The sequence below is a fragment of the Filobasidium floriforme genome (genome assembly GCF_021052385.1).
Source record: "Filobasidium floriforme strain CBS 6241 chromosome Unknown HD553scaffold_25, whole genome shotgun sequence".
Taxonomy (NCBI): Eukaryota; Fungi; Basidiomycota; class Tremellomycetes; order Filobasidiales; family Filobasidiaceae; genus Filobasidium; species Filobasidium floriforme.
The window spans coordinates 171,621-198,967 of NW_025763646.1; the positions used below are offsets into that span (position 1 = coordinate 171,621).

The 27,347-nt window shown below is 53.4% G+C and overlaps 8 protein-coding genes across 8 annotated transcripts; 7 read left to right on the plus strand and 1 right to left on the minus strand.

The window, feature by feature from the left end:
* Nucleotides 1-208: 208 nt before the first annotated feature.
* On the plus strand, nucleotides 209-2,538 carry HD553DRAFT_133937 (uncharacterized protein). Its single transcript, XM_046176610.1, has 7 exons — nucleotides 209-452; nucleotides 559-1,274; nucleotides 1,348-1,715; nucleotides 1,793-1,874; nucleotides 1,936-1,991; nucleotides 2,060-2,206; nucleotides 2,284-2,538. The coding sequence occupies exons 2-7, from the start codon at nucleotides 582-584 to the stop codon at nucleotides 2,435-2,437; spliced, it is 1,500 nt and encodes a 499-aa protein (XP_046033322.1). The 5' UTR covers nucleotides 209-452; nucleotides 559-581; the 3' UTR covers nucleotides 2,438-2,538.
* A 644-nt stretch (nucleotides 2,539-3,182) lies between these two features.
* HD553DRAFT_318657 (putative YAH1-ferredoxin of the mitochondrial matrix) lies at nucleotides 3,183-4,414 on the minus strand. The gene is made up of 5 exons (XM_046180909.1): nucleotides 4,140-4,414; nucleotides 4,014-4,056; nucleotides 3,698-3,937; nucleotides 3,530-3,610; nucleotides 3,183-3,443 (listed from the first exon to the last, which is right to left on the minus strand). Exons 1-5 carry the CDS (start codon nucleotides 4,327-4,329, stop codon nucleotides 3,410-3,412), a joined length of 588 nt encoding a protein of 195 aa, XP_046033323.1. The 5' UTR covers nucleotides 4,330-4,414; the 3' UTR covers nucleotides 3,183-3,409.
* A 590-nt stretch (nucleotides 4,415-5,004) lies between these two features.
* On the plus strand, nucleotides 5,005-8,080 carry HD553DRAFT_329908 (putative Ser/Thr protein kinase; the record flags this gene model as incomplete). Its single annotated transcript, XM_046181947.1, has 12 exons — nucleotides 5,005-5,835; nucleotides 5,927-6,037; nucleotides 6,154-6,267; nucleotides 6,349-6,564; nucleotides 6,630-6,779; nucleotides 6,860-6,958; nucleotides 7,030-7,122; nucleotides 7,192-7,220; nucleotides 7,288-7,375; nucleotides 7,435-7,580; nucleotides 7,658-7,943; nucleotides 8,021-8,080. The coding sequence occupies 12 exons, from the start codon at nucleotides 5,005-5,007 to the stop codon at nucleotides 8,078-8,080; spliced, it is 2,223 nt and encodes a 740-aa protein (XP_046033324.1).
* A 381-nt stretch (nucleotides 8,081-8,461) lies between these two features.
* On the plus strand, nucleotides 8,462-10,153 carry HD553DRAFT_318659 (ribosomal protein S14). The gene is made up of 5 exons (XM_046180910.1): nucleotides 8,462-8,748; nucleotides 9,404-9,463; nucleotides 9,685-9,717; nucleotides 9,792-9,858; nucleotides 9,933-10,153. Coding segments are annotated over exons 1-5 (171 nt in total). The 5' UTR covers nucleotides 8,462-8,746; the 3' UTR covers nucleotides 9,942-10,153.
* A 596-nt stretch (nucleotides 10,154-10,749) lies between these two features.
* HD553DRAFT_300731 (Muniscin C-terminal mu homology domain-containing protein) lies at nucleotides 10,750-14,112 on the plus strand. The gene is made up of 6 exons (XM_046178641.1): nucleotides 10,750-10,853; nucleotides 10,908-11,139; nucleotides 11,231-11,455; nucleotides 11,515-12,049; nucleotides 12,112-12,470; nucleotides 12,544-14,112. Exons 2-6 carry the CDS (start codon nucleotides 11,092-11,094, stop codon nucleotides 14,029-14,031), a joined length of 2,655 nt encoding a protein of 884 aa, XP_046033326.1. The 5' UTR covers nucleotides 10,750-10,853; nucleotides 10,908-11,091; the 3' UTR covers nucleotides 14,032-14,112.
* A 2,340-nt stretch (nucleotides 14,113-16,452) lies between these two features.
* HD553DRAFT_352662 (uncharacterized protein) lies at nucleotides 16,453-19,327 on the plus strand (the record flags this gene model as incomplete). Its single annotated transcript, XM_046183710.1, has 19 exons — nucleotides 16,453-16,465; nucleotides 16,526-16,584; nucleotides 16,650-16,722; nucleotides 16,778-16,841; nucleotides 16,893-17,014; nucleotides 17,077-17,091; nucleotides 17,164-17,230; nucleotides 17,290-17,409; nucleotides 17,475-17,522; nucleotides 17,688-17,805; nucleotides 17,902-17,998; nucleotides 18,061-18,098; nucleotides 18,168-18,350; nucleotides 18,413-18,494; nucleotides 18,562-18,640; nucleotides 18,701-18,812; nucleotides 18,875-18,942; nucleotides 19,003-19,093; nucleotides 19,193-19,327. The coding sequence occupies exons 1-19, from the start codon at nucleotides 16,459-16,461 to the stop codon at nucleotides 19,325-19,327; spliced, it is 1,578 nt and encodes a 525-aa protein (XP_046033327.1). The 5' UTR covers nucleotides 16,453-16,458.
* A 209-nt stretch (nucleotides 19,328-19,536) lies between these two features.
* Nucleotides 19,537-22,658, plus strand: HD553DRAFT_318669 (uncharacterized protein). The gene is made up of 6 exons (XM_046180911.1): nucleotides 19,537-19,680; nucleotides 19,809-19,896; nucleotides 19,971-20,361; nucleotides 20,439-21,793; nucleotides 21,874-22,185; nucleotides 22,270-22,658. The coding sequence occupies exons 1-6, from the start codon at nucleotides 19,613-19,615 to the stop codon at nucleotides 22,456-22,458; spliced, it is 2,403 nt and encodes an 800-aa protein (XP_046033328.1). The 5' UTR covers nucleotides 19,537-19,612; the 3' UTR covers nucleotides 22,459-22,658.
* Nucleotides 22,659-23,555: 897 nt separating this feature from the next.
* Nucleotides 23,556-26,500, plus strand: HD553DRAFT_257129 (armadillo-type protein; the record flags this gene model as incomplete). Its single annotated transcript, XM_046177364.1, has 10 exons — nucleotides 23,556-23,712; nucleotides 23,813-23,886; nucleotides 23,974-24,537; nucleotides 24,635-24,821; nucleotides 24,909-25,079; nucleotides 25,153-25,442; nucleotides 25,522-25,699; nucleotides 25,780-25,892; nucleotides 25,963-26,112; nucleotides 26,186-26,500. Coding segments are annotated over 10 exons (2,199 nt in total), but the record flags the coding sequence as incomplete, so codon positions are not given.
* Nucleotides 26,501-27,347: the final 847 nt, after the last annotated feature.

The following is a 27,347-nucleotide window of genomic DNA, read 5'->3' on the forward strand; positions in this document are numbered from 1 at the left end:
GGTTGATTAGATCTACGCCGCTGCTGATGTGCTACATGTTTGGTCGGTCGACCTTCCTTTGTCACGATCCACGTCTCTCACCCTCTCTCTCGCTTGCTGGCTCCGGCGATTGTCCATTACGCGGCGGGGCGGGGATCCCGGTTATTCGAGTCGCGACAGCGACCTTGAAGCTATTCATCTCTCTCTCTCTTCACCCTTCAACTCTTCTCTATATCGATTCGACTCGACTTGACTCTCCCTGGAAGAGAACCTCATACTCGTCATACGTCCCATCTCAAGATGGAAGACAAGAGTGCAGGCGAGCCCTCGTTCGGGTCTAGGTCTCCCCAGCATTCATTCATGAGACCGCTAACCCGGGCTGAGCGAATCAAGGTCGGACAGCTGGTCAAACTGCACCTCAAGGTCTTTCTCGGAAGTTTGGGGCTATTGCAGACGCTTGGAGCTGTAGGAAGGTAAGTTTGATAAGATAAAGTGCTGAGCAAATCAGATACATGGAATATGTGAGCTAAAATGGAAACTCGTTGTGCGTTCCGGATACTATATCATTTCGTAGGAAAGAATCGAGAAAGTCCATCTCGAACATGCTCAAGACCCTCTTGAGACCGCTGGAGAAGAATATCCGGACGGCGATCTTCCTCTCGCTTTACCCCACCTTGTTTCGGCTGTTCAACCTGATTCGTAGACGATCACGGCTCGAGGTCGAAGGACTGGAGGACCCGTTAAATGTCTTGACCCCAGCGACCTCCATCTTGAGCGAAAGCTCCGCCAAGAACCGTAAAAGGATCAGCTCAGTGCTTCGGGAGCTGGCTTTACCAACAAATCCTGCTTTCCTGCTTGCACCCCTCTGCGTGCTCTTACCTCCTACCTGGCTTGCCCAGCTCAACCTGTACTCGACGACTGCGGCCGGGTTGGCATTGGCACGGTATATCTCGGGGAAGATCGACCAGGGTGAATTGAGGTGGAGACCATCATGGGCGCAATCACGATTCAAGCATGTGCGGAACGCGAAGCGGCATCGGCCGTATTGGATGGGAGAGAAGGATCCGGGTTCAGTATCTACGGACGAGCTGAGCCAGTTGGCTCTAGAGTCTCAGGATGGACTGGGTGAAAGGTGTCAAGGTGCAGGGGAGGTCGATCTGGTCGTCCTCCTTCGAAACGCGCTCCGTGCAGGAGGATCTTGGTGGCTGTTCCCCCTCAGTCAAGGGTGGTTGCTGTACACCGCGGTCTTCGAGGGGGATTGCTTCCCGACGAGTTACAAGGATGTTATCGTCTCGGTAAGTACAAGGATGGCCTTCGCATGGCTGATGTAATCCGATACTGATGCGGTCCCAGTGTTGACATACGTAGCGCTCGACTCGATACGTTCCAACGGCAGAATCCCTAGGTCTCTCGGGCGACATGGCCAAATCCATCCCTCATCCTTCCTCAATCCTCTCCATGTTCCCCATGTTCACCCAATCGCCTCATCCACATCCTCCCTTCCCTCTTCCGTCCATTCCAGGGATAGAAAAACAGTACGAATCCTTCTTGACGATTTTCCGATCAGCAAACCCGGCACACGATCGGGCGATGTGTGCGGCATTACATCCTATGGAACCTAGTTGCGTGAAGAATTACGTGAAAGCGGTCGGGGATGCAGTTCCTAGTGCGGCAGGGCTGGTCGGCGGTTGGAGTGGGTTGGTGACGCTGTTGAGGTGGAAGACGGTTAGCAAGAAGTGAGCAACGAAAGGTATCTATACGATGAGGGTGGCAATGCAGGTGTTGACTAGCGGGGTTGCCTCAATGTGTCTAGCCCACCTGCTGCCCTGCTGAAATGGCTCAAGTCGACAGCAAGGGGGACGGCGTTGATCGCCTTGTCGATCGGCACGGCATGGGTGGGTTGATCGTGCGGAAGAGTTTTCAGATTTTCTCGCTAATCGCCTGATTGTGTTTCAGGCTTGGGTGTGCGCGTTTCAAAGGATTCTCGGGCCTACGACGTTGCCTCGAGCTAGGTGAGCTAGGTGGTCGTGGCCGTATGCTGCGACTAGATGTTGATCCAGCCGCGCTTGCGTAACGTCAGGTTCTCGATCGGAGGGATACTGGCGGGATGCTGGATCATGCTCGTCCCGTCTCCTCGGCGGCTCGAATTGGGAATGTATACGTTCAGATTGAGCTTGGCGAGCTTGTGGAAGGTCGGATTGAAGAAGGGCTGGTGGAAGTACCGAGCGTGAGTTTTGGCTCCGATGTTCATGATCGGGGAGCCATGCGTCAATGACTGACCGCCGCTGTTGCCGGGTATAACAGGTCGGCCAAGTTTTTACCGTTTGCGCTGGCGATGACACTGTTGACTTATGTCAAGCGAAGGACACCAAGCGCTGTGGACGGATGGGTAGGAAGGACGGTCAAATATCTCGACCAGGATATCGAAGCCCGGACTGGGGAGGACATTGTGGCTTGAGGGCGATGCAACTAGAGAACCTTCGCTTGTATCTGATGGTTGTACGACGATATTGTATATCAACCGGACCGGCTGCCTGCAGCTGAAGCGAAGGCTGACTCTCGAGTATCAATCATCATCGAGAATCGCAAGCAATCCCATGTTTGTTCGTCGATACTAGAAGTTTTGTGTTTCCCACTGCGACTTTGGTTACCTGAACCCATGAAATTTCCGTCTCGACGTTCGAGATGTCGTGCGGTGACGGCGAGACTCGATGTGCCAGCGGGATCGATCTCCCCCGAAAGCAAGATGAAACGATTCTCTTCCAGATCACAGGGGTCGAGGAAAGGGGTTTCGATGCTTGACTCGTCCGTACATCGCCCGTATCCTGAAAGTTTTACCCGGCTAGGCACTTGCCCTAATTTCGCAACGACTTCGAGCTCGCGATTGTGGCATTCCAGCTTGTTTCTGCGGCATGGCACGCTCTACCCTCAAAAGCCCAAAGTTGATTCAATGTCAATCTTTTTCACCATTATGTAATTCTTCATTGAGTTGGGCTTTGATGTCTATAACGGCTTGATCGGCAAGGGGAATCTGTGGATCGGATGGGTTCACCTGCAGGTTCCTGTCACCCTGCTTTCTGATTTGCGTCGGGGGAGCATTCCACTCTGTGGGACCTTCAGAGTGGGATCCGCGAAGAAACATACCGCTTCGTCAGTGGCTCTGCCGACTGCACTCCCGGTCGGGCTTGTTCGTGATCATTGAAGGAGTAGAGCATGTATGTGTATGACTAGAATGACTATGCGGCATGCGAGGCGGATGGCGATACAACGAGCAGATAGCGGCGGGACAGAGGCTGGGTTCAGAGATAGGTAGGAAGGAATCGTTTGACGATATTGCAGATCGCCTTTTTCGTTTCGACACAACGATAGAGGTCAATCAAGGGGGTGAGATGAAATCAGGTGGCAGGGATATAGGTGTCCAGCGATCTCTTTAGTGTGGTGTAGGCTTGTGACCATCCACATACCTACGAAACACGTCACAATGCATGAGGTTCAGCATACAGACAACCAGTCAATGCGGTTCACGTTCAAAAGGCAGACGGAAGCTTACATATTCCGGGTGGCGGAAGGCAGGGTGGCTACCATCCCATCTATGTCTTTGGTCAGCTTGACTTGACATCCCAATCGGGATCTAGAGGGCGAAAGAGACAGAATCTGATCAGCATACCTGCTCTCACCCCGTGACTCCCAACGGACACCCTCTGAGCGCGACACTTACGTATCGCTCAACCCGAAAGCCAGATCCAACATGTCGTTCTCATCGTCCTCCGGTTCCTCCAGCTTGTCGTAGCTCTCCGCATCGAGGATCACGTGGCAGGTCGAACAGGCGATCGAGCCCTCACAGGCGCCTTCGAGGTCGACGTCCCATTCGTGAGCCAAGGAGAGGAGATCGTCGCCCTCGTTACCCTCGACCTGGGTTACTGTCTGGCCTTTGGAGTCCTGGAAGGTGATCTTGATGCTATAAGACAAAGAAGATGAAGAGAGGGAGGTTTGTTTCTGGGAACACTGAGCTGTTAGTGGGATGCTAGACTCACCCTGTTCCGGGAGCAGGTCGTTCGATATCACCATGCTTGACCACTGTCACCTCGTCACATATGATCAGATCAGCAACTCGATTTCACCGAGATCACTAAGCTGTACGAAACATCAATTGGACTCACCTGCACTCGTTTGGAACGCCCGCTTCGCCACCTTCTGCACCTGGAAATGCACACTTCGAGCCGAACTGGATGCAGAGATATTTGACCTGAACGATCGGACGACCGAGGTCGAGCTGGATGGGGTCGGGTTGGGGGCGATGGACTTGCGCAGGGCGGGTACGATGGATCGGGTTGCTGAACGAGCGAACATGGTGTGTACTTCCAGCTGATTGATTTCCCTAGGTGCTTAGAATCAGCTATGTATGTGAAAAGCTCTTGATCTGCTCAAGATGCGAGATGACTTGATGTGCATCGTCAACTTTTGTGTTCAGTTCAGTCCAATGAGATGATGAACGATTGAATCGGCGAATTATGCGTTTTCGTAAAAATCGGATGCGTCTATGCGTTATGATCGATCAGTTTGACTCTCCCCCCCCGTGCCAAAATGTAAACAAACGATCCAGAAGTGGCTTGGGGCAGCTGCTCACAACCGTTGATCGATCAACGACGGTCAACGGTGATGATGATGGGGAACATCGACTTGTCATTGAATGGTGCCATCGTCGATACCACCGTACCAACCAGACCACAGTAGCAAACGGCATCTGACAAGAATCACCTGCAGTCGCCTGATCGCCAACCCCGCTCGGCGTCGCTTCATCAAGTCTGCTGTGTTTGTTGTTGTTTGATCGACACCACCTTCAGCTTCTTCTGAAACGGCAATAGATCGTTGATCAACCCTACCTCGTCTCCCATCATCCACTGGCCACGTAGCGTACATATAAAGCTAGTTAATTTCCATCAAATAATCAAGTAAACATTCCGGATCGACATGCCCCCAGCTCCTTCAAACCCATCTTCGGACAACCCGTCCACCTTGGCAACCATGTTCTCCCGTATGAAGTCTCAACTCACCTCGACGTCTTCTTCATCGCAACAACAAGAGATGTCGGGCTCCAACTCGAACGGATCGATCCCAGGATCACCGGCAGCCAAGACGAGGTCCAAGACTACCCAGCCTGGAACTCCGACTCAAGGAGGTACCCCGAGCAAGATCCCGGTTCATGTGGATCGGACGGGTCATTCCTCGACGACCGGAGGAGGGTATTCGGTCCCTCCTAGTCCTTCGAGGGAACAAGTTCATTATCGTGGTTCTACGCAGCAAGGGGTGTATATCACCACCTCGGCTGCTCAACAACAACAGCAGCACCAGCAACAACAACAACACCAGATCAGCGGACTCCCCCACCACGCGACAGCTAACAACCCCATGCCCCCTCCTCCAGTCCCCAACCGTTCGTTGCACCCGAAACAAGACTCTCATCACGCCCAGGCCGTGACCGCCTATCCGTCGAACGGGGATGATAGTGACATCCACATGACCACCGTCAACCCGAACATGCTTCCCGCTGGGTACCTTCAGTCTCTCGCACAGGCTCCCGGAGTGGCTTATGGGTCGACAGGAAGTGGGGTCCCTGTTCCTTCGATCCAGGATCAGAGGATCAACCTCCAACCTCAACAACAACAGCAACAACAACAGCAAGCTGGTGGGATGGGAAGGAGGATGAAGGAGGACGTCAAGATGCAGACCGTCCTCCGGTCCGGCGCCACGGGTCAAGGGCAACAGCAAGGACAGCGAGCGGAGGATCAGGGAGGACCTCAGCAGTTGGCTTTGTGGGAAAGGGAGATCTTGGCCAGTCAGGAGGTCAAGCGGAAGGTCAGTCCCGGCGTTCACCCTGTCTCGCTTCTACGAATTGAGAGATGATGGAGACTGATGAGCCCTGGCTTGCGAACGGCGAACGGTGTAGGCTACGTTGGCGCAACTATACTTCCTGGACTATTACTTCGACTTGCTCGGGTATCTGCACGCGAGGAAGGGAAGGACGGCTGGGTTTAAGAACGACGTTGCCGCTCGAGGAGTAAGTCTACACCCTGCAGCCTGTCTTCATCCGCAATCTGAAGCGATGTGATCGAAGGCAAGAGTCCTCTGAGGCTGATCGGATGTTTACTTTGTGGTGTGTTGTGCGTGATATAGCTTTCTCAGGAGGAGATGAACAAGGAATTCAAGTCGTACGTCGGACGGGAAAGGGTCGTTCTGAGGAAGAGGAGGATCAAGCTCCGGGTCGATCAGTTCAGGATCATTGCACAGGTCAGCTACGAGCCGATAGTTTACAGCCATCCCTGCTGTTCTTGCACTTCTGACGCGTTTTGTCCGGCATTGCTGGTACAGGTCGGACAAGGAGGATACGGATCCGTCTTCCTCGCCCGCAAGGCCGACACGGGCGAAGTCTGCGCTCTGAAAAAGATGAAAAAGACGACGCTCGCCAAGATGGACGAGGTCAAGCACGTCTTGATCGAAAGGGACATCTTGACGGCGACCAAGACGCCTTGGTTGGTCAGCCTTTTGTACGCTTTCCAGGATAGGGATCATGTTTACCTCGCCATGGTAAGTTTGGGCATGGGCTCGGGAGTCGATTGAGGATCTGACCAAGTCATTACTTTGATCGGCAGGAATACGTCCCGGGTGGAGACTTCAGGACGTTGTTGAACAATTCGGGAGTGCTCAAGGAGGAACACGCCAGGTTCTATTCCGCCGAGATGTTCATGGGCGTGAGCGAGCTTCACAAGCTCGGGTACATCCACCGAGATCTGAAACCAGAGGTAGGGCGGATGGCTTGGCATGGCTCGCAAAAAAAGCCGTCGAATTTTTGGGGCTAATAAGAAGGCGGACGCTGTTATAGAACTTCCTGGTCGACTCTACGGGTCACGTCAAGTTGACCGATTTCGGATTGGCTACTGGAGCCCTCAACCCGGCCAAGATCGAGTCGATGAAGAACAAGGTTAGCAGGTCACTTTGCGCTCGTTGCTGTGCTGGTAGTCATTGACTGACTTGACGTGCATGGCAACACAGCTCGATCAAGTCAAGGACGAGAACCTGGTCGTCAGGAGTACTCTTGAGAGGAGGACGATGTATAAGAGTATGAGGATGGCAGAGCCTCGATATGTAAGTCGGGTTTCTTGCCATGCAAAGAGGATCGAGGGCGAGGTTACTGATTGTTAACCTGTTTTATAGGCCGACTCGGTCGTTGGATCGCCGGACTAGTAAGTACTTCAAACGATCGCAAATTCCAACATCTACTGATGTGCCGAGCCTTGCTCCTTAACACAGCATGCCTCCCGAGGTTCTGCGGGGCAAAACTTATACCTTCTCTGCGGACTACTGGTCACTCGGATGTATTCTCTTTGAATTCCTCTGTGTAGGTAGCAGCCTGAAAGAAGTCTGGTCACGACGCTGATGACTTGCATAATATCGCAGGGCTTCCCTCCATTCTCGGGAAGCACGCCAGATGAGACTTGGGTCAACTTGAAGAACTGGCCGAAGGTGCTGCGAAGGCCGGTATATGACAAGCCCGAGGATTTGATCTTCAACTTGACCGATCAGGCTTGGGAGGCGGTCGTCCAGTAAGTAGAGATAAGATCGGGCGGGTACTCGTTGAAGCTGCACACAACCGAAACTGATTAACATGTACGACGCACAGCCTTATTGCCTCGCCAAAGGACCGAGTATCCACTATTCAAGAGGTCCAGGGCCTTAAATTCTACAGCGAAGTCCCCTTCAAGGGTCTTCGTCAACAAGCTGCACCGTTCGTACCCATGCTCGACAACGAGACGGATGTCGGGTACTTTGATTCGTTCAGCTCGCCCGAGGACATGGCAAAATACGCCGAAGTGTTCAAGAAGCAGGCCGACGTTGAGGCCGTCGCCGAGCGTGGAAGGGGCGAAAAGAACGCTTGGGTCGGTTTCACTTTCGGCAGGAACGCGAATGTAGGTCGACTACCAGTCCCGCAAGCTTCAAATCGCATGAGATACCGGCTAATAAAATGCGATCGGATCATTCATAGGTACCGGCTCAACCGACCAGGAGGAAGCAGGACGGCGAGGCGCTCTACACCATGTTCTAGGCGAATCGCAGCGACGATCCCTACAATCTACAGGAGCTTGCTGCTCCTTATCCGAGCTTTTCTCAAGGCTTATATACGATCTCTTCTCGTCTTCATCGTACTGTTTCAAACTGTCTCTAGCCATGACCCAATTCTTGCATTCTTGCTCTAGTTCCGCCTCTACTCGCGTCTCGTAGTGTAGCTAGCTTCCCCGCGTTTTCAAGATGGTCATTCAAATCTGTCACCTCGCTATTCCATCATACCTGCCCATCATGTCATAGTTGTCATTGGCTACCTGGTTATGCAAGCAACAACCGGGACGATATTGTATGTATTTCGATCATCGGCGCTATCACCGACGCGCTTGTCGTTGCGCTTCTTTGCGCGTCCGCCTTCTGACGTCAATCCCATCACAACGCGTCGTTCTTGCTGGAGGGTGCTTTGACCGAGCCGTGGCCGTATGTCGTTGCACCGCGGAATTCTCTGGTTTGCGCCTCTCGATTGCTTTCGTCCGAGCGACCTCTTCGTATCGACATCGACGAGATTGAACCCTTTCCTCTGCGCAGACACCCCCGGCCGGCCCCTTCCCCTCCGCTCAGCCAGTCTTCTTAGTCCTTCAAGAACCTCACCGTCTGTCTCACCGTCGACTTCACACCAGGAAGAAAACGCAGCAAAAACCGCATCAAAATGTTAGTAGGAACCTTCCTTGACGAACAAGGGTGGGCGGATCAGGGCTAGAGGGAAAGCTAGGGGGAATCGAACGGTTCTTCCTAGGTTTCTGTTGAATGGATTTGGGAAGGTAGTGGGCAAGTTGAAGGATTCGGGTCAAGGAGAGCGGTTTGAGAGATCGGGACTCGGTTTGGGTTACGGGATTGGGTCATTTGGGAGGCTGGACTAAAGGGATCGTGACCAAGACGAGGACATCAAGACCAAAAGTGATACCAGGCAGATCGTCGCATCAGACGTCGAACTCCGGAAGATAAAGAACTCAGCATGGACGACGTAGCCGGGATACGGCAACACAATCGACCAACAAGCATGTCTTGCTGTGGAAGTTTTAGCTAGACCCAAACTGGCCTAACAAGGAATAGAGCTCAGCAAGAAAGCGGCAATCGACTCCTCGTATAACACTCAGACGTCATCCTTCCTATCTCCCGGAAGACCCAAACCCTGCCCGATCCTAGCCCATCCTCAAACCGCTTATTCTGCCGTCCGACCCCCCTGGCCCATTACCTCCCTTCACTCCAGGCCGCCCTACCACCACCTTTGCCGGGTCGCATCACCAATAGCCAAGGAACAGCCAAGCTGACATCCTCGACGTCTTCACCTTGTGTCACTTCACAGGGCTCACTCTAACGTTTGGTTCTCTCACCCCCGAAACTACGGAAAGGGCTCGAGGCAGTGGTGAGTGATTGCGTATTCAGAGGGCATCTAGGCGTGTGATCGGCGTCGCTGGAGATAAGGCAGGAATAATGCATCGTCAGCGGAGTTGGCGACGTGCTGGCGATGGGTGCAGAAAATGCGGATGGTTGAGGGTGACGCGGACCGATTGCATGCCGGAGGAGCTTAGTCAAGTTCGATAGAACATGGTGGCTGACTACCTTGCTCTCATCTTTCTTGAACAGTCGCGTCTGTGCTCACCAGGCCGGTCTCATCCGGTAAATCTGCATTCATTCGGGCAACCATATCGAGTGTCCCGAGACTAACTCGATTCTCGGCCTCCGTGATATAGACGATACGGTCTTATGATCTGCCGACAGTGTTTCCGAGAGCGTGCCGCTCAGATCGGATTCGAGAAGGTGAGTTTTGAGAGATCACGTTTGTGTGGTTCGAACCAGTTGGCTAAACAATCGGCCCATCTTGTCACGATCAGCACAACTAAACCGATCCAAGATGGAAGTTTAGCTCAACGGCTGTCGGTGAAGGACTTTGGTGGATCTCGAGCGTCTTTTAGGAATAAGGCGGATCGGGACTGGACGAGGCCGTCGTCGTGGTCGTTGGGTGTGCAGAGACGGATACCTGGGAATAGGGATGATGTAACGATGATGATGTCGATGGGGCTTTTTTATCGGATTCATCTTCACCTTTTTGTGTGGCCCAGGCATGGCCGTTCCTCGGACGTATCGACCTGTGTATGCCTCAAACAAGGCAGCCACATACCGACACCCTGTTCCGCGCGATGGTGATAGCTTGTGTACGATGCCCTGACTGCCGTCTGTGACTACCCGCTTGTTCTCAAATTATGCGATGCATGGATGCTTTTGGACATAGGCGGACCCTCGAACAGCTGTGGCAAAACCGATACATGTCATGCCAGATCGAATGCGAAGGAGACGGTCCCGCTACTCGTGAAGATGGGCAAAGCCGCGCTGGTGGGTGCCTTCTCCGCAAGGAGTTTCACGTTTGCGTATGTTCTTTGGGTCAATGCATCGACTCAAGCTTGACCATATTGGACCACAGTCAGACACCTAGTCCGCTAGTCCTCGAGTCTAGACTAGGCAGGCGGAGTACCGTGCCCGATAAATGGATCTGGACTCTTGTAGTGAAACACCTTCTCGCCGGCAACCCGACTCTTGCTTACGTAACCGAATCTGCCCCTGCCCCTATCCCGTTTTGGCATCGTCCGGACCCGCCATCTACCTACTGACGCCGATTATGTCGACCTCGAATGATCTCGATAGGCTCGATATCGATGATGTGGACCTTGCACTTCAGGTGGTAATCTATACACTTTGCCGAGGGTTGCTTCAGATACAACTTGACAGACCTTTCCTCGTTGGCCAGACATCCATAGGTGCGTATAGGTAGTCCCTTTCAGTCTAGCAGTCAATGACGTCAGTCTGGATAGCTGAAACTCCGGACATTCGTGGACCTCGTCGACCCTTGGTTGCAAACCTCGACCTGATTAGATTCAAAAATCATTCGAGAAGGGCTGCGGATCTGCGAAAGCCTGGAAATATATAGTCGTCTCTCTTTGGTACGGAAACGCGCGCATCAACTTGAATACGAATTGGACCGATTGACAGGAAAGGATGAGCTCTGTAACTCTGCCCGAGGACCTTTGGGCGTCTCAATTATCGGTGAGCACGGGCCCATTTCTCAATGAACTCAGCTGGCCTGCTAGTCGAAAGTGCAGCATGAGCTTACCCCCGTTGCTACACTGTCCGTCAGGCCGTCCCGCCTAAAGAACTCTTGTCCCGCCTGACTTCGCACTCACAACGGTCAAACCAATTCAACGAGACCCTTGCCGATTACTTTCGAGCAAGGAGCGCCGCTGAAGCTGATTATGCGGCTGCTCTCAACAAGATTGTCAGGAAGTTTGCGGATTCGGGTGTAGGCAGGGATGCTGGCGGTGAAGGTGGAGTCTGGGAAAGGGTGATGAGCGAGGTTGTCGAGGTGAGTCCATAGCCGGGTTGGCCGACATTGCGTCTTGACTAAACTCTGTGTAACCGTAGACTGCCTCTTCTCAAACGGCGCTGTCGGATACTCTCTCTAGGGAATTTGAATCGCCTCTTCGATCGATGTCGTCGAGGAACTCTGCTTGGAGCCGAATCTCTTCTATCCAAGACAAGGCCGGCAAGACGGTCAAGTCGTATGACTCTTCCCTAGAAAAGGTTCAAAAGGCTCAGAAGAAAGGCGGCTCGAAGCTTCAGATGGCTCAGAACGACCTCCAGAACAACACGACGTCGCTAGCTGGGATCCTGCCTACCTTGATAGCGGCTCATCAAAGCATGACGTTGGACCGACTGACCGAGCTGAAGGAAATCGGGGTCAAGTTTGAGACTGTTATGGCCGAGAACGGCAACAGGCGGGTCGAAGGAAGCGAAAGAGGGATGAACAGGCTGCTAGGGTGGGAGGTCGAAGAGGAAGTCCGAAGCATGGCTATCAAGTTTGGCGGTTCCGCCAACGCCGCACCCGCTCCCTCGGGAGGCTCTGTCAGGGAGATGGGTGGCTTCGGAGGCATAGCAGGCACGCCAGCAAGATCTTCGAGTGAGTGATCACGTCCTTGAATGAACAGGATCTATCTAAACCTTGGGCCTGCCTGCTTGCAGCTATGCGTCGACCTACCCTTGACTCCAATCATAGCTCGACTCCCAACCGCAACTCTTCCTCTTCCAGGCCGACTATCGAGACCAACTTACCAAAACCCGAACAATCCTCGTTGACCTCGACCTTGAAGTCCAAGTTCTCTAGGAAATCCTCCTTATTGGGCAATGTCGGACTTGGTGGCGGTTCGTCGACCTACAACGGGAACGGCGGACGAGGACGTGCTGGGAGTGACGCTACCGTCAGGACGAACGCTACTGGAGCCAACGCTGGAAGGGGCGGGCTCGCACCTGGGATGAACGGGTACGAGATGAACGATCGAAACAGCTATGAGACTGGCAGGGGTGGGGCGCCGATTGCTAGCGTAAGTCGTTCGACTTTCTCTGCTTCCTTCAGCGCTCTGTTCTTCTACTGACCATGGATCTTGTATCAAACAGCCCGATGGCGAGACTCCTCGAGTTGATGCGGACGGGTTCACCTTGCCTCCCGAGAACCGTGGTCAGGCGCCGTGGGAGAGGCCCAGTGGAGCCCCTAGGAATCTTCTGGATGACGAAGATGACGAGACGGACGGAGTCTCTCCTCTCCCTACACCAGGTGCCAATGGTACTTATTCTGCTCCCAAGCTCAACATGGCCTTGGCCCCGCTCCCTATCGAGGAAGACGAGAGCGAACGCCAGGCAGCATTGCAAAAGATGCAGAGCACCCTGCTTGCTAAACCTCCATCTGGGCCTGGCAGGAAGAATACCATTCGGGGCAGGCGCGACGTCCGTAACACCACTTTCAATACCCTTCCCGACGACATGCCGCTTGCACAGGCTTTGAAGCTGCAAGGGCAACAGGAGGATGCCGCAGAACAACGCAGAATGACCGAGTCGCCGGTACAGGAAGTTCTCGCGACGCCCACCGGCAGCTCTTTCCCGAGCGGAAAGACTGGCATGTCTACCGGGACGGGAACCTTTGCTGGTCTCAACCCCCTTACCACGCAGTTCACCGGAAGGCCTAACAGCACGAACGTATCTAGCCCCTCTAGTGTGGTAGGAAACATGAACCCCTTTGACCAAAATGGTCCTGCGATTGCTGGTCCCGGTCTACGCGCCACCATGACGGAGACCGTCAATGCCATCTCAAAGGGAGGACTCGTTCAAAAGGCCATGGTCACGGGAGAGATCTGCGTGACCATGAGGGACCTCCCGCAATATATCCCTGCTAATGGAGTCGGGCCCGTTCATATCCGTCTGGACGAGTTCGAGGAGCTGGAAAAGGTCGCTCCCAACCCGAAGTATCTTAGTCAGGTTCCGGAGAAACCCGGCGAGTACTACCTAAACGTCGAGCTACTTGCCAGTGCGACCATTTCCCAGTCGAGCAGGCCGGTACTGTTCAAATACCAGCTGCATGTCGGCGAAGGACGAGCAGGAGAGTTCGCTCCGATCGAGGTTCACCCGCAGTGGAAGACGGCCGCTGGAGAGACTCGTCTCTTGATCAATTACAAAAGCAACGATCAAGGACGCTTGGCTAGGAGTCTCGCTGCCGCTTCATCCACATCGCCGTTTGGCGAAGGCACCCCCGGCAAGTTGTCAGAAGTCTCTGTAGTCGCCGGTCTAGGTGGACCAGAAGTTACCGGTGTCCAAGCAAAACCTCCAGGTGGTACCTGGTCCGCCGAAAAGCGTAAGATGGTCTGGAACGTGACAGACGTCGATCTCGACTCGAAGTCTGCCGCGTCTGCTGGCAAGATCGTAGCCCGTTTCGTCAGCGCTCCCGATGGCCCCGTTGGTCAACCGCAGGGAGTCAGTCTTCAGTGGAAGTGTCAGGGTGGACTTACCAGTGGTCTCAACCTGTCCATTGTCACGCCCGAGGGTACATCAGAAGGATGGCGTTTCGAGGAGGTCGGAAAGGCCGTCGTCAGTGGAAAGTACACTGCTGAATAGGTCAGCCTAAGACAGGCAGTTTGTAGTTCATGAGAAAGTTGTATACTGTTTGAAAAGATAAACATCGATTCATAATCCGTATCATAGCCTTGTTACTTTGCTTGAGCGATATCAGCGCGATCAAAAACGGTCGCGTTTCATATTTTACGTGATTGAATATTCCTGGAAATTTCGCGCAACGCCGATTTCCTCGATCGGCCGAAGACTCGAGCGCGAGCGAGCCAGACTCGATCAACAATCAACGACCATCGACCATCGACCATCGATCCAACGACCTAGTCTTGAAGGTGTTCTCCGTGGATGACTACCGTGACCACACACCCAGCTTCCTTTGATCATACCAAATACGGAGCCCTACAACCATGTCTTTAGTCAAGAAAGCCGCTGACAAGCGGGCCGGTCCGACCGACAACTTACCTGATGTGGACGAAACCTTTCGCAGGGTACAGTGTGAGTCTGTTGTTCTGTGCATTCCGATTATCTAATTGGTTCGAGCCCCTTGTGTACAGCCGGGTACATTACGCTTCGCCAAAAGCTGGACGGTCTCGATCGCATCGGCGATCGGCTACCTGTCATCCCCGAAACCATACTAACAGCTCTGCGAGGACTAGCAGCCAGCATCAAGCTGTTGGGAAAGGAGTTGCACCATATTGACAAGGCGGAGAGGAAGGAACGGAAACGTAGACGGGAAGCAGAGCCTGACTCAAAATCAGCACCAACGAAGCCAAAGGCTCACGCAGGCAAACGAGACTGGCTTGACGGGCAGGGTACATCACGATCTTGAGTACGGGTCCTTTGTGGTCTTCGCCCACACTGAATCTATGGATTGTTCAGGAGTCGACTTGTGGAACGTAGGACTAGAGATGGACGCCTTGATATCAAATTATGCTTCGACGGAGACGGCGGTGAAGGAGGAGGTGGAAGCTTACCGGCGGTCGTTGGGAGTCGGTTAGTGCGAAGTGTCGAGGTTCTGCTATTAGCGTCCTTTCTGCGCAATTAAGCTTAAAGCGTCCCTTCAGTACGCTATCTTTCTTGGGCATTGATGGCAGCAGGAACCGATAGCAAACCGGATACATATTGTAGGCCAAGAGTTCCCCGATTCTACCCATTTCGATTTTGCGGCTGATCTCGTCGACATAGTTACCTTCCGCAACCTTCACGTCTCAGCGAAGACCGCGGTGACTCTGTTCGGCGAGTATCGCTCGGTATCAAGCCGCTTCATCGGCATGACTGATAATTACGCTGACTTCTAGAGGTCGGAAACACCTTCGATTCGCAAGAAGTGCTGAGCGAGGCTGCCAAGGTATGTCGAGTCAAAGGCTGTACACGGAGGCTGATCTGATAGGCGGCGAATCTGTAGTACTATGAGAACTTGAAAGACGCTCAGGTCAAAGTAGAAGGCAAAAGCGACCGAGAGAAGGCTCTCGTACAGATAGAATATCTGCTGGCTCGGCTCGATATCGTGAGCATTTCAGACGTATAGAGATTACCCATTCTAACTTACTTCTGACTGAAATTGTGCGTCGGTCAGGATATGCAAAGATGCAATTTCGAATACGCTTGGACGCTTTTCCAGCAAGCTAGCCGTACGTTAGGTGCGCGATTTTGATCGAGTCTGCCCTTGCTCATCCGCTTCGTTATCGACTCATAGATCTGATTCGAGACGACTTCAAAATGAGAGATGTTCGTATCCGGGCCTCACATCCCTTCTGATACATTCTTTCCTACTCATTGAACACTGTTTTGCAGATACATGTAATGTCGATCAAAGCGTTGCAAGCTGGACGCCAAATTCTGGACTTGCCGACCGAGAATTCGGATCAATCAGTGACTGAGGCTTCGGCCCATGACAAAGCTGTAGGCAGGAAAGCCGAAACCGCTATTAACTGGTTGCGCAGCGGTTTAGCTATACTCGAGCCATATGAGACGTCGCCTGGCCCCGTGGTGGAATGGAAGAGGACGAAAGTGGCTCTTATGCAGGGCTTAGCGCAGGCCTCCGTGGCTGCGTCTACCTTGGAACGCTCCTACCTGGACAGGGCTGACGGTATCATACGCCAATTGGTCGAAGATGAAGACTTACAGGCGGAAGATCAATCCCAAAACCTGCGCTACACTATGATTCTGGTACTGAAAATGCGGGAGGCTGAGGCGCCCGACGTGTATGCAGTATTCAAGGAAATCGTCAAGAACGTTTCCATCACCGAATTCAACGTCAACAAGCTGATAGGGGAAGCGAAGAGCTTAACGGCCGAAAAATACGCAGGTTTACCAGGCCGAGTTTTGGTCGACTTTCTTCAAGTTCTGGTTCGGAACAGCGGCGACGAGATATGGGCTCTTGCTCATCGAGTACTGCTAGCGCTTTTGCTTCACTTGCAAAGCAGAGTTGGCTCGGAACCTTTTATCTGCTTGAAGTTGGCGGAGGAGGCAATGAACGGTGAGCTTTCCTTGTGGCACGAGTGGTAAAAGCGCCTGCTGACATGGGATCCTTTTGTAGCTATTCATCGGAGTGACGCAGGGGGACTCAATGCTGGACAGGCTATGGCGTGTACGACTGTGAGTACAAGATGCCTTATTCAGTTATCTCGAAGCGCTAAAAAGATTCGCCTGCATGTTAATAGGTGATCTGGAAGTTGGCGGATTGGCTAAGCGATCAGGAAGACCTGAAATTCGTCGAGGCCAGCGCTAGATGGTGTGAGGACAATTCTGATTGACAGATTGTTCATGCACTAATACATGAGCGTCTCAGTCTCGCTAGCAGCCCATTCAGCACTTTCCAAGATGACTGCATCCGAGGTCGAGAAATGCAAGAGGTATGTTGTCAGGGTGGAGCTTGCAAGTGCACGTGCTGAATGGGATCATAGGCGAGCGGCTTTGGGATACATCAAGGCAGCAAAATTCGATGAGGCGGAGGATATCCTCGAAACGTGCGACATGAAGAGTGCGGAAACGAGATACCTGCAATTCCTTATCGCGTTGCGTCAAGGTCAATTGCGAGTTCATGCTTGATGCCCAATTTGAGCTTACCTTGATCGTTGAACTCTATAGAGCGGCTTCCCCAGGGTGAATTACTGTTTCACTTGAAGGCCACTCGCGTCGAGGACGTCAATCAATAACCGAACTCTCCTCTCATAGCTTGTGATGCCTTACGCGCTATGGGTGCATGTGAGGATCTGGATGGAACTCACCTGCTGATGACAGTGTAAGTCGAATTTCCTCTTTTGAAGGATTACAACACCGAGACTGAACTCCCAAGTGTAGACAAGCCGCCAACGAAGCCTCAAAAGTTACGGTAGTGGCGAGAGCGTTGGCAACCTTGTTGGAGACCCTCGAGAGGACGGGAATGCGGGAAAAGGGAGTAGAAGAGCTGACACTAGTCCGGTGGGTTCGAGAGTATGCTTTGAGAACGGAGACGTGCAGGTTTGAGTTAAAAGATTGCGTTCAAGTTGTTTGATCAAGATGTCTCTCAATCAGTTGAAGGAGGAAGTCGTCGGGTAAGTACATCGCAATACTATAGCCGCCTCGACCTAACAACGGCTGGGAGTAGCCTAGAGATCTATGCGGAATTACTCGTCTATTTCCAAAGAGGTACAGACGATCCCCCCTATAACAAGCTGATCGCGTGGATGTTAAGTCTCTTTACTGTGGTCAGGTCTTAGGTTCGCCGAAGAGATCCGTGCAAGAGACGAACTTGCCACGAAATATAAGGAAATTGCCTGGCTATACAAGACCGCATACAACACATCTTTCGAGGCGGTAAAAGTATGGGAAGACAAGGTCAGACTCGTTTCGATGCTCGACACATCAGCCGAGGCAAGTCCCTTGTCAACACGACAGATAGCACTCATCAAACTGACGCAACGGGAACTCTAGTTGATGGAATGTTACAAATCGATTCCCATGCAAGAGCTGGATCCCAAATTTCAGTTGCAGCTAGCAACCGTACGCTACTTTGGCCTTTGCGTCACGGGTGAGATTAACGGTCTTACGCCACTGGCAACTCGGATACTGACGGTCGATGCTGAATCGCAGTATTCGCAAGCAGAGAGATCGTCAATGCTGAAGAAAAGGTCAGCCTTTACCTGGCTGGATTTACATCTTGTCGAGAACTGAACACTGACTTTGACTTGACGCCATAGAATGCCATTCTCCAACGGGCCAAGTCTCGCATCCCAGAATGCTTGGCTATCTTGGAAACTGTTCAGCCGACTCAGGACCTAGACCAGAAACTTTGCGTAAATATGGTATCCACCCTACACATCTTTTCATGCGAGATCATGGTCGAACTGGAAGATTGGGAAGCGATCAGCATGATGGCCAAGGTGAGTTGATTTCGAGTGATTTTACCAAGAGCGTTCATCTATACCAACGCCGTTCTTACTAGAAAATGCAACCTGGCGCGCTATCAATGGAAACGCTACAAGGCATGGCATCACTGATTCTGACCGTCAAGACGCCATTGGAAGGTGAGCATTTACCATATGAGCCCCTCGCTGAAGAGTCGAGAATCAAAGTGATTGATCGATCATGTAGTGGCGGATAAGGTGACACGAGAGATCCTCAGGGTCGTTCTCTCTCCGACCTATGGGGATAATATGGCGCAGCAGAGCAGGTGAGGCAATCGTGATAAGGAGAACAAATTCGCATAATCCTTATGCCTGCTTCAACCCAGATGGATGCGCGCTACCGTAGATATGCTCCTTCATCGGGGGCGGACGTCGGATTATGATGATGCTCTTGACTATGTTCAGCAAGCCAAGGGATGTATGGAACGTGGAGGCAAGGTAAGCGCGCCACGAAATTGGCTCGATTCGCACTTGACAGTGACTGAAGGGATCGTTTCTAGACGTATCCGAGCGAAGAAGTGGATTGGTTGTGGCGGACGTGTTACAACCTGAGCTTAGATCTCGCGGAGTGAGTAACGTAGTGGTGGATGACGGCACCACGAGGCAAATTGAAATCGCTCGCGAACAGCTTTGGGGATAAGGCAAGATGCCAGAAATGGATGGAGATTGCATTGGCTTTGTGCACACACGCCGTGAACGGAGAGTCAACCAAGGCGGAGGTAGGCAAGATCAGCACCGAAACTTGTTCCACTTACTCACGTTATCCCTGGTCGCAGTTATACCGTTGTTATGAGCGGCTGCTTTTGCGACTGTCCTAGGAAGCTCTATTGGCGGAAGAACATCCATCTATCGGCAGGAAGGGAACACAGCAACGAAGTAAGGCCGTCGAGACCGATATCTATGTCAAAGGAGCTTGTAATTTGTGGGCTATATCATACTTGATGCAGAATTAATGCTACAGACAGGGATCGGTTGACTGAGCGACACCGAGGGCGGGACAGCCTGAAACACCTGAAACACTCGAAGGGGAGAGACCGTCGCGCTTGCCCCACTCGACGCGCTTTTACATGAACCCCGCTCTGGTCTGGCCCCGTTTGTTGACGAGACGTCATCTTCGAATTGAACGACGATCAAACTTCGATTCAGATTCAAGAACCATTCCGACAACGTACAATCGACTTTGTGACCCCACATGTCAACCTGTGGATCAACATAGATTCTTGATAGTGATACAAAATATGGCAGAACGTACAGATGAAGAGCGGGCGAAGCTCAAGGCATTCTTATTCAAGGCGGTCAGCGTGCAGTGAGTGTTTCCGAGAAGGCAACTTGGATCGATTCGACCTGCGACTCCAACGGGCACCTTGAGATCGATAGCTTCTGTTAGCTACAACCCTACTGATTATCAACCGGATTCATCATAATCCCTGATAGAACGGATGCAGAACCCCAGCTACTGGCAGATTACCTATTTGCCTTGATCGAGAACAATGCAAACATCAGCTCGGATGAACTTTCTCAGGTAAGCTAGCTTGGTATTCAACGACATTGATGGAGACTTGGCAGGGGCTGAATAAAATATTACGGCTCCTGCAGGAAATCTCCGAGTTCGTCGAAACAGATGCACCTCAACTCGCACAAACACTATACACCGCGATCCATTCCAAATCCTACCTCTCGCCTACCGCCGGTCCCTCTTCTACCCCGAATTCGAAAGCAATTCCGACTGGACCTTCATCCGCCACGAAAAAGCGAAGACTATCAGAATCGGGCGATGTCGAGATGACGGATGCGGGAGCTGGGGGGAACAAAATTACGAGGTTGAACGATGGGAACCAGGGAGCGGGTCCCTCAGGGTCAATTGGGATGGATGAAAGGACGATGGGGCACGATTCGAACAGAGGCAAGCGAGGACGAGGTGGAGCTGCTTTTGGAAACGGTATGGAGGGTCACCCAAGGAGAAAGAAGCCTTGCTTCGATTATCATAGTAAGTCGCAAGTTCACAAAGGGATCTCGAGCACGTTCTTGTCTCCTCGTCACTGATCACGCTTTCTCCTCCTGCAGATAAAGGCTTCTGTGCACGAGGTATTCAATGCCCATATGAACATGGTCCGGATACTATGTACAGCATGCCCGGCGGCGGTATGCCACCCATGCCTTTCCCCTTCATGATGCCGTTTCCTCCCAACGGCCCAGGCCCGGTAGGACCAGCTGGACCAGGAGGACCCGCACAACAGCAGCAGGATGGTGCACCCTCGGAGAGTTCTATGCAGGTAGATGGAGCGGCACGGGCGGCTGGTAGCCAGGAATATTCGCCAGATCAACCCGGGATGGCAGGACCTGCGGGACCTTTCCCTGGAATGGGTTCGCCGAATGGGGCTGGAATGTTCCCCTTCCCTCCCGGTGGCCCACCACCCCCCGGGATGATGCCATTCATAATGGGAATGCCGGGCATGTTCCCACCGTTTGAGCAGGGTGGTGCCAGGGGCAACGGCCGGGGTCGTGGACGAGGCGGAAGAGGGGGTCGTGGTGGTCGAATGGGAGTCGAGGGTTTCAATGACTGGGACGGCGATCTTTCGAACCGACCGCCCAAGGACAACACATCCACGACACTCGTCGTTGCCGATATCCCTGCCGAGCACCTCAACCTCGAATCCATCCACAATCAGTTCAAGCAGTTTGGAACCGTGACCAATGTCGCCGTGGAGACCCGGGCGAAAAAGGCCTTGGTAGCGTTTTCGACAAACCGGGAAGCTCACGCGGCGTGGTTGAGCAAGGAATCGTTCTTTGGCGATCGACACGTCAAGATCCTCTGGCACCGTCCACGAGAGGGTCAAGGCGAGGTCGGACAGAAGGCGTTGAACGATTCGGCGCCGTTGTTGGAAAACCTACGAAAAATCGATCGGGAGGGCATAGAAGCGTTCCAGAGCGCTGGCAAGTCTGCATCAACCTCTACGTTGCCGACCGTCGACCCGGAGATTAAGGCCCAACTGGCCGAAGTCCGAGAACGAGGACTCAAGCTGGAAAAGATCGTCGCTGAACAGAAAGTCCTGATGGTTCGACTCGAGGGCACGAAGGATGCCGAGGAGAAGACCAAATTGAAGACGAGGCTCAAAGAGCTTATCGGCGAATCGAGCGTGATCAAACAGGCCAACGCCGGGATCGACGTGGAAAAGCTTCAAGGGATCATCGAGGCGCAGACCAAGGCGAGGGAAGAAGCGTTGGCAAAGAAGCGAGAACAGAGTCGGGTGCAGAGTAGGCCTCAGGATGGCGTGCACAGTATACAGGAGATGCTAGATCACGAGATGGAGGAGCATAATATCCAGGCGCAGTTGGAGGGGAGCAAGGACAAGAAGGACGAAGAGGTCGATGAGGAGACGCTCAAGCTGAGGGCTCAACTGGCGGCTTTGAAGAATCAGGTCAGTGGCGGTCGCCGGCGACGGGGCACGGCTGCGATAGATCCAAATTGCTGACAGTATCTCATTCCATGCGTATGCAGGCTTCGAGCATGGGCATCAACCCGGACGCAGCGTCTTATCAACCTCGAGGAGGCTACCGTGGTCGAGGAGGCAACAATTACCGCGGATCGACCCGGGGCGGCGCCAACCCCGGAGTAAATCGCTCGCTGAAGCTCGACAATCGACCCAAAGCTCTGGCCGTGGCTGGACCGGCCGTCACTTCGGATCAGGCGGAGACGATGAGACAGGTCAAGGAGTGGTTTGCTGATTTCTCGGATGTCTTGGCAAGAGAGCCGGTGGTTGTCGAGGACAAGGTGGTCGTTCAGTTTACGAACCGAGGGTCGGCCGAGACGGTAAGCAATCGACTTCGTTCCTCATTATTGACATGGAGTGCAAGCTGACCACGAGTCGAAACGGTGTCACTCGGACTTGTATAGGCAATGGCGATGGGAACCATGATCCCGGCAATTTCACCACCCGTCACAATCGGTTGGCATACCGCTCCGTTACCCCAGTCTCCTGTGACTGCAATCGGAGCCGGGATGGAGGGAATCGAGACGACGGCCGTGGCCACCGAAGCAAGGCAGAGGGAGGTGACGCGAGGAGAGAGGGATGCCGACGAGTAGAAGCAGATCATTGGGGATCTCTGTTCGGTCTTGTTTGATATCATCGGCATGTAAGGTAGCATTGTAATGATCGGCTGGTTGGTGAATACCATATTCGAGACCTTGACTCTTGGCATATCAGAACGTGCAGCCAATGTTCTTGAGAGTCACGTGATGGTATTTCGCGGACGCGCTTATCAGATTGTGACGGGAAATGGGATGCCGGCATGACCAGGATTGCGCTTCTGATTGGATCCGCTTCTGCCCTTCCCCTGTCTGTCGCGTGCCGTTAACCCGCCGTTTGACCAAATTTTGATTGCGAGCTAACGAACGAAGTTGCTGCAGCAGCAAGCAGCCAGTTGCGCGAGCCAGGCAGTGCAGTGAGCCAGAGAGAAGTCGCTTCGAGCAACAATCCTCAGCTATACAACCACCACTCTAGAGGTCTAGCCATCCACCACGCTTCTTTCTTAATCCTCCGTCGACGCTTCTGAATAGCTGCGTCTGTAAATTAGCTTTACATTCATTCCCAAATCGACACACACCTCTTTCCCGAGGTCGAGCGAACAAACACAACAAGCGCATAGTAACTTTTACGTTGCAAGGGCTACTCTCGCTACGACCCATCCCAGGAAAAGGACTATTGTCGAGGATACCAAAGGAAAGGGATACCTTCCTTTCATCATCGTCATTGAACTACACACCGAGCAGGACGTTCTTCCCCGAACGATCAGGAGATAAGATAGTCAAGCTCGCAATCGCTAGCTCGTCCTTCTTTTCTACACATCTTGAACAAGTCTTTCAGAAAAAAGCTTAGCTCGAGCTAGACGAGTGATCAGGACGATCAACCGGTTCTGAAAACTTCGATACGAACGACAACCATGGCTTCAAAATCGGAAGATGTCAAACCCAAGTCCGGGTCGGAGGACAAGGTCTCAACTGTCGAGCCTGCAACCAGCACCAACTCGACCTCTGCTCCGAACGGGAGCGAGTTGAAGTCTCCTTCTCCTAACCGGCAATCCACCCTCCCTGGAATCAACGGATCTCCCTCGACCCAGGGCAAATCCCGGTTCAACCTCGGAGCCAACGGAGCTCAGGGGTCTTCCGAGTCGGTCGGCTTGGGTGCGAAGAGCATGCCGGGGAGCAGGAGGACGAGCGCTATGGCCCCTGCAGGAGCTGCAACTGGAGGAGAGACTTTCGGGTTGGACAAGCTCAGTTTGAGTACGGGTCAGGTCGGAGAGGGACGGGAGGAGGATGTCGGTGCTGAAGGAGCCAGGGGTGAGTTTCGAATGCGGTTGACTCGATACGAGCGCTTGCAGGATGTTAGCTGATGGAATGATTGATGGTCGTTGCTGGATGTTATCGGTCGTCTGGGCAGACTCGGTCAACTTTTTGAACTTGGGTAACGAGGATGAAGGTTTCGTACCGGCCGGCGCGAGGGAGGCTGGCAAGGTGAGTCGAGCGGCCTTTCCGGTCACGAGACCACATTCTTTTCGATAGGCGACATGCTGATTCGGTTAGATGACGCAGAACTCCAAGATCTCCACCTCGTCCGCCGCGCTCGACCTGGCACCTCTGGCTCAGACCAACCAGCGATTCCCCCACCGTCCGTTTGACACCGGCTTGAAGACCTCGGAATGGCCTCAATTCTCTGGCGTCCCGAAGTCGGCCAACGACGCTGCTGCTGGTTCCGCCCAGGCTTCCACCGCTGCCGGAAACGTCAGCGGTCAGGTCTCGAGCAACGGCACTGGTAACAACAACAACAGTGCCCCGAACGGGACCGCTGTCAGCGCCAACGTCTCTCGACGTGAATCTCCTACCGGTCCCAACGCCGGTGGAGCGGACATGTCGGCCTCGATCGCCTCGCTGCCTCCTATGCCCAGCCGTTCCGTTCCCGGTACCCCCGGTGCGCCTTTGAACCCCGGAAATCTCGGAGGTCTGTCGAGTTTCAGGAAAAACGGACCCCCTACTGCAGGGATCGCTGGAGGACAGGCGCTCGAGGGTCTCTCCGCTAGTCAAAGAGGGTTCTCCAACCCGGATTTGGCAAAGGCGTTCCAAAAGGTCGGACCTGCTGGATTCGGCCCTCTTGCTGGAGGACCTAGGGTGAGGTTATGAACCACCTGATCGGCTTGAGGGGCGTATTGCTGATGTTCTTCGTTTTTTTTTTTGCTTTGTAACTGTTTGGGACACGTAGGGCAAGAAGCCTTATGGCCAACCCGACCCTCTGTACGCCGGCATGGAGGCACCCGGAATCGCTCCGTTGGGTGGACACCAGTTCGGAGGTTACGAGAACTACGGGTTCGACGATGACAACTTTGGTTCGGGTGCGCTTTACCCTGGAGGCGGGATGGGTATGCGATCGAAGAAGGCCGACATGGAGCGAGAGTGTGAGTCTTCGCCCGCACAGAGTCGACCTAACAGCAGAGTTAGGTGACGAGCGGGAAGCTTATACATATCACCTCGTGATCTTCTAGACAACCGATTTGCCGGGATGCGATTGGAGGATCTGCAAGGCGAGATCTTGTCCCTCTCTAAGGACCAGCACGGGTGTCGTTACCTGCAGAAGAAGCTGGAAGAGGAGGCTCCCGAGCACAGGGATATGATCTTTAGGGAAACTTACGGTCACTTCCCGGAGCTCATGACCGGTAAGCAACAGGTCGATCGTCGTGTACCTCTCATTGAGCACGCTGGCTGAGCTTTTCTTTGCAACTTTGACAGACCCCTTCGGCAACTACCTCTGTCAAAAGCTCTTGGAGTACTCGACCGAGGAGCAGCGCAACGTCATCTGCGAATCGGTTGCTAACGATCTCGTTGGCATCTCGTTGAACATGCACGGTACCAGGGCCGTCCAGAAGATGATCGACTTCCTCAGCAACCCTAGGCAGCCTAACCAGATCAGGAGCATCATCCTTGCCCTTAGCTTGAACGTTGTGGCCTTGATCAAGGATTTGAACGGGAACCACGTCATCCAGAAGTGTCTGAACCGACTGATCCCGGAGGACAACCAGGTGAGCACGAATAAGCGTGTGCTTAAAGGAATGGCTTGTGGGTTCCGTGCTGATCTGAAGCTGCTACTCGCCATTACAGTTCATTTACAACGCCGTTGCCGCTCATTGCGTCGAGGTTGCTACCCATCGACACGGATGTTGCGTCCTCCAGCGATGCATCGACCACGCTACCGACTCGCAGCGTGTGCAGCTCGTCACCGAAATCACCTTCCACGCGTTGACTCTGGTACAGGACCCCTTCGGAAACTACGTCGTCCGTAAGTCGCTTGCCGTTTGCTGATACGATGCTGTTTCTCTCAAAATCTGACGACCGGCCACGACTGGACGTTTTGCATAGAATACGTCTTGGACTTGAACGACGTCCGATTCAGCGAGCCTTTGATCCGTCAATTCGTCGGCAACGTCTGTGTCTTGTCCGTGCAAAAGTTCAGCTCCAACGTCATTGAGAAGGTTAGAGTCGCCCGACTTCCTGTCACACTCTCCGAGGCAGGACTAATTAACCCGTTCTGCTTCCGAATAGTGCATCCGTGTGGCCGACCCCGAGCTCCGAAAGATCTTGGTCGCCGAGCTCTTGAGCCGAGGCCGACTGGAGAAGCTTTTGCGCGACTCGTTTGCCAACTATGTCGTCCAGACTGCTTTGGACTATGCTGACCCCGCTCAACGAATGGCTGTGAGTGCAATGTCCGAGTCTTTGCAAGCGAGTGCTTTTTACTCACCCTTGATGATATTCCGCGCTTGTGCAGCTTGTCGACCACATCCGACCCATCTTGCCCATGATCCGCAACACGCCTTACGGCAAGCGAATTCAGTCCAAGCTGCAGCGTGAACAACACGGTCACCAGGATCACTACGGTGGTGGTGGTCCGGGCAGCGCGGGCGGTAACAACGGTGGCGGTGGTGGCGGTTACCAGGGACAACAGGGTATGATGAACCTGGGCATGAACAACTACGGCAACGGGTATGGGCACGGCGGTCACGGTGGACACGGTGGCAACCACGGCAACCACGGCGGTCGAGGGGGTCACTACTCTCACCCCCGCCACATGGGCGGTCACCCCAACATGCACCACAACGCCATGAACGACATGTACGGGCCCGGACCTGGTCAGGGTATGGGCGGGTACGGTGGTTACCAGGGCGCCATGGGTGGTGGATACGACATGGGTTTCCAGCACATGGGTCAACAACAATTTGGCGGGCCTCACGGTCAGTTTGCCGGTAACCAGGGCGGATTCCCTCCCGCTGGCCAGAACGGCAACGATTCGGCCTTTGGACCCGGTGGATACAACGCTCCCGCACCAGGCGAGCAGCAGGATGGACCCATCGGTAACATGGGCATCGTCCCCATCGAGAACGGAAACCTCGGCGGATTCGCTCCTCAGCAGGGATTCGCTCCTTACATGTAAGGAAAACATCCGCGCGAGGGACCGACGAAGAAGATAGAAGATACCAAAAAACAACAACCCCCTTCCCCAACCCAAAATTGCTACCCGACGACTCTCTTAGATGCGCAAGATGACGAGAGGATCTCTGGACCAACATTTACTGCTCTTTGCCTCTCTTTTGGCGTGTATGAACGAAACTTCCCCTTCGACCTACCTCTTAATCTCCTCGCCCTCGGAACCCGGCCCCTGGAGCAAGAATGTCGACTTCGCTCTCCCTCTCTCTGCCGGCTGGAACGTTGCAGCAAGAACTCTGTACCGACTGTAAACGCGGACAAGGGGTATGCTTCGATGCTTGCTCTGGATACCGTTTCACCCTTTTCTTTCCTGCATCCTTTTCCTTGCCTCTTCTCTCTCTTCTCGTTCTTTACCTCGCCGAGGGGAGGATAGAGTCGTGTCTCTCTCCTCTCGTATACAACAAACAGGTGTATCAGTGCGATCGAACGTGGATGTAAAAACATTA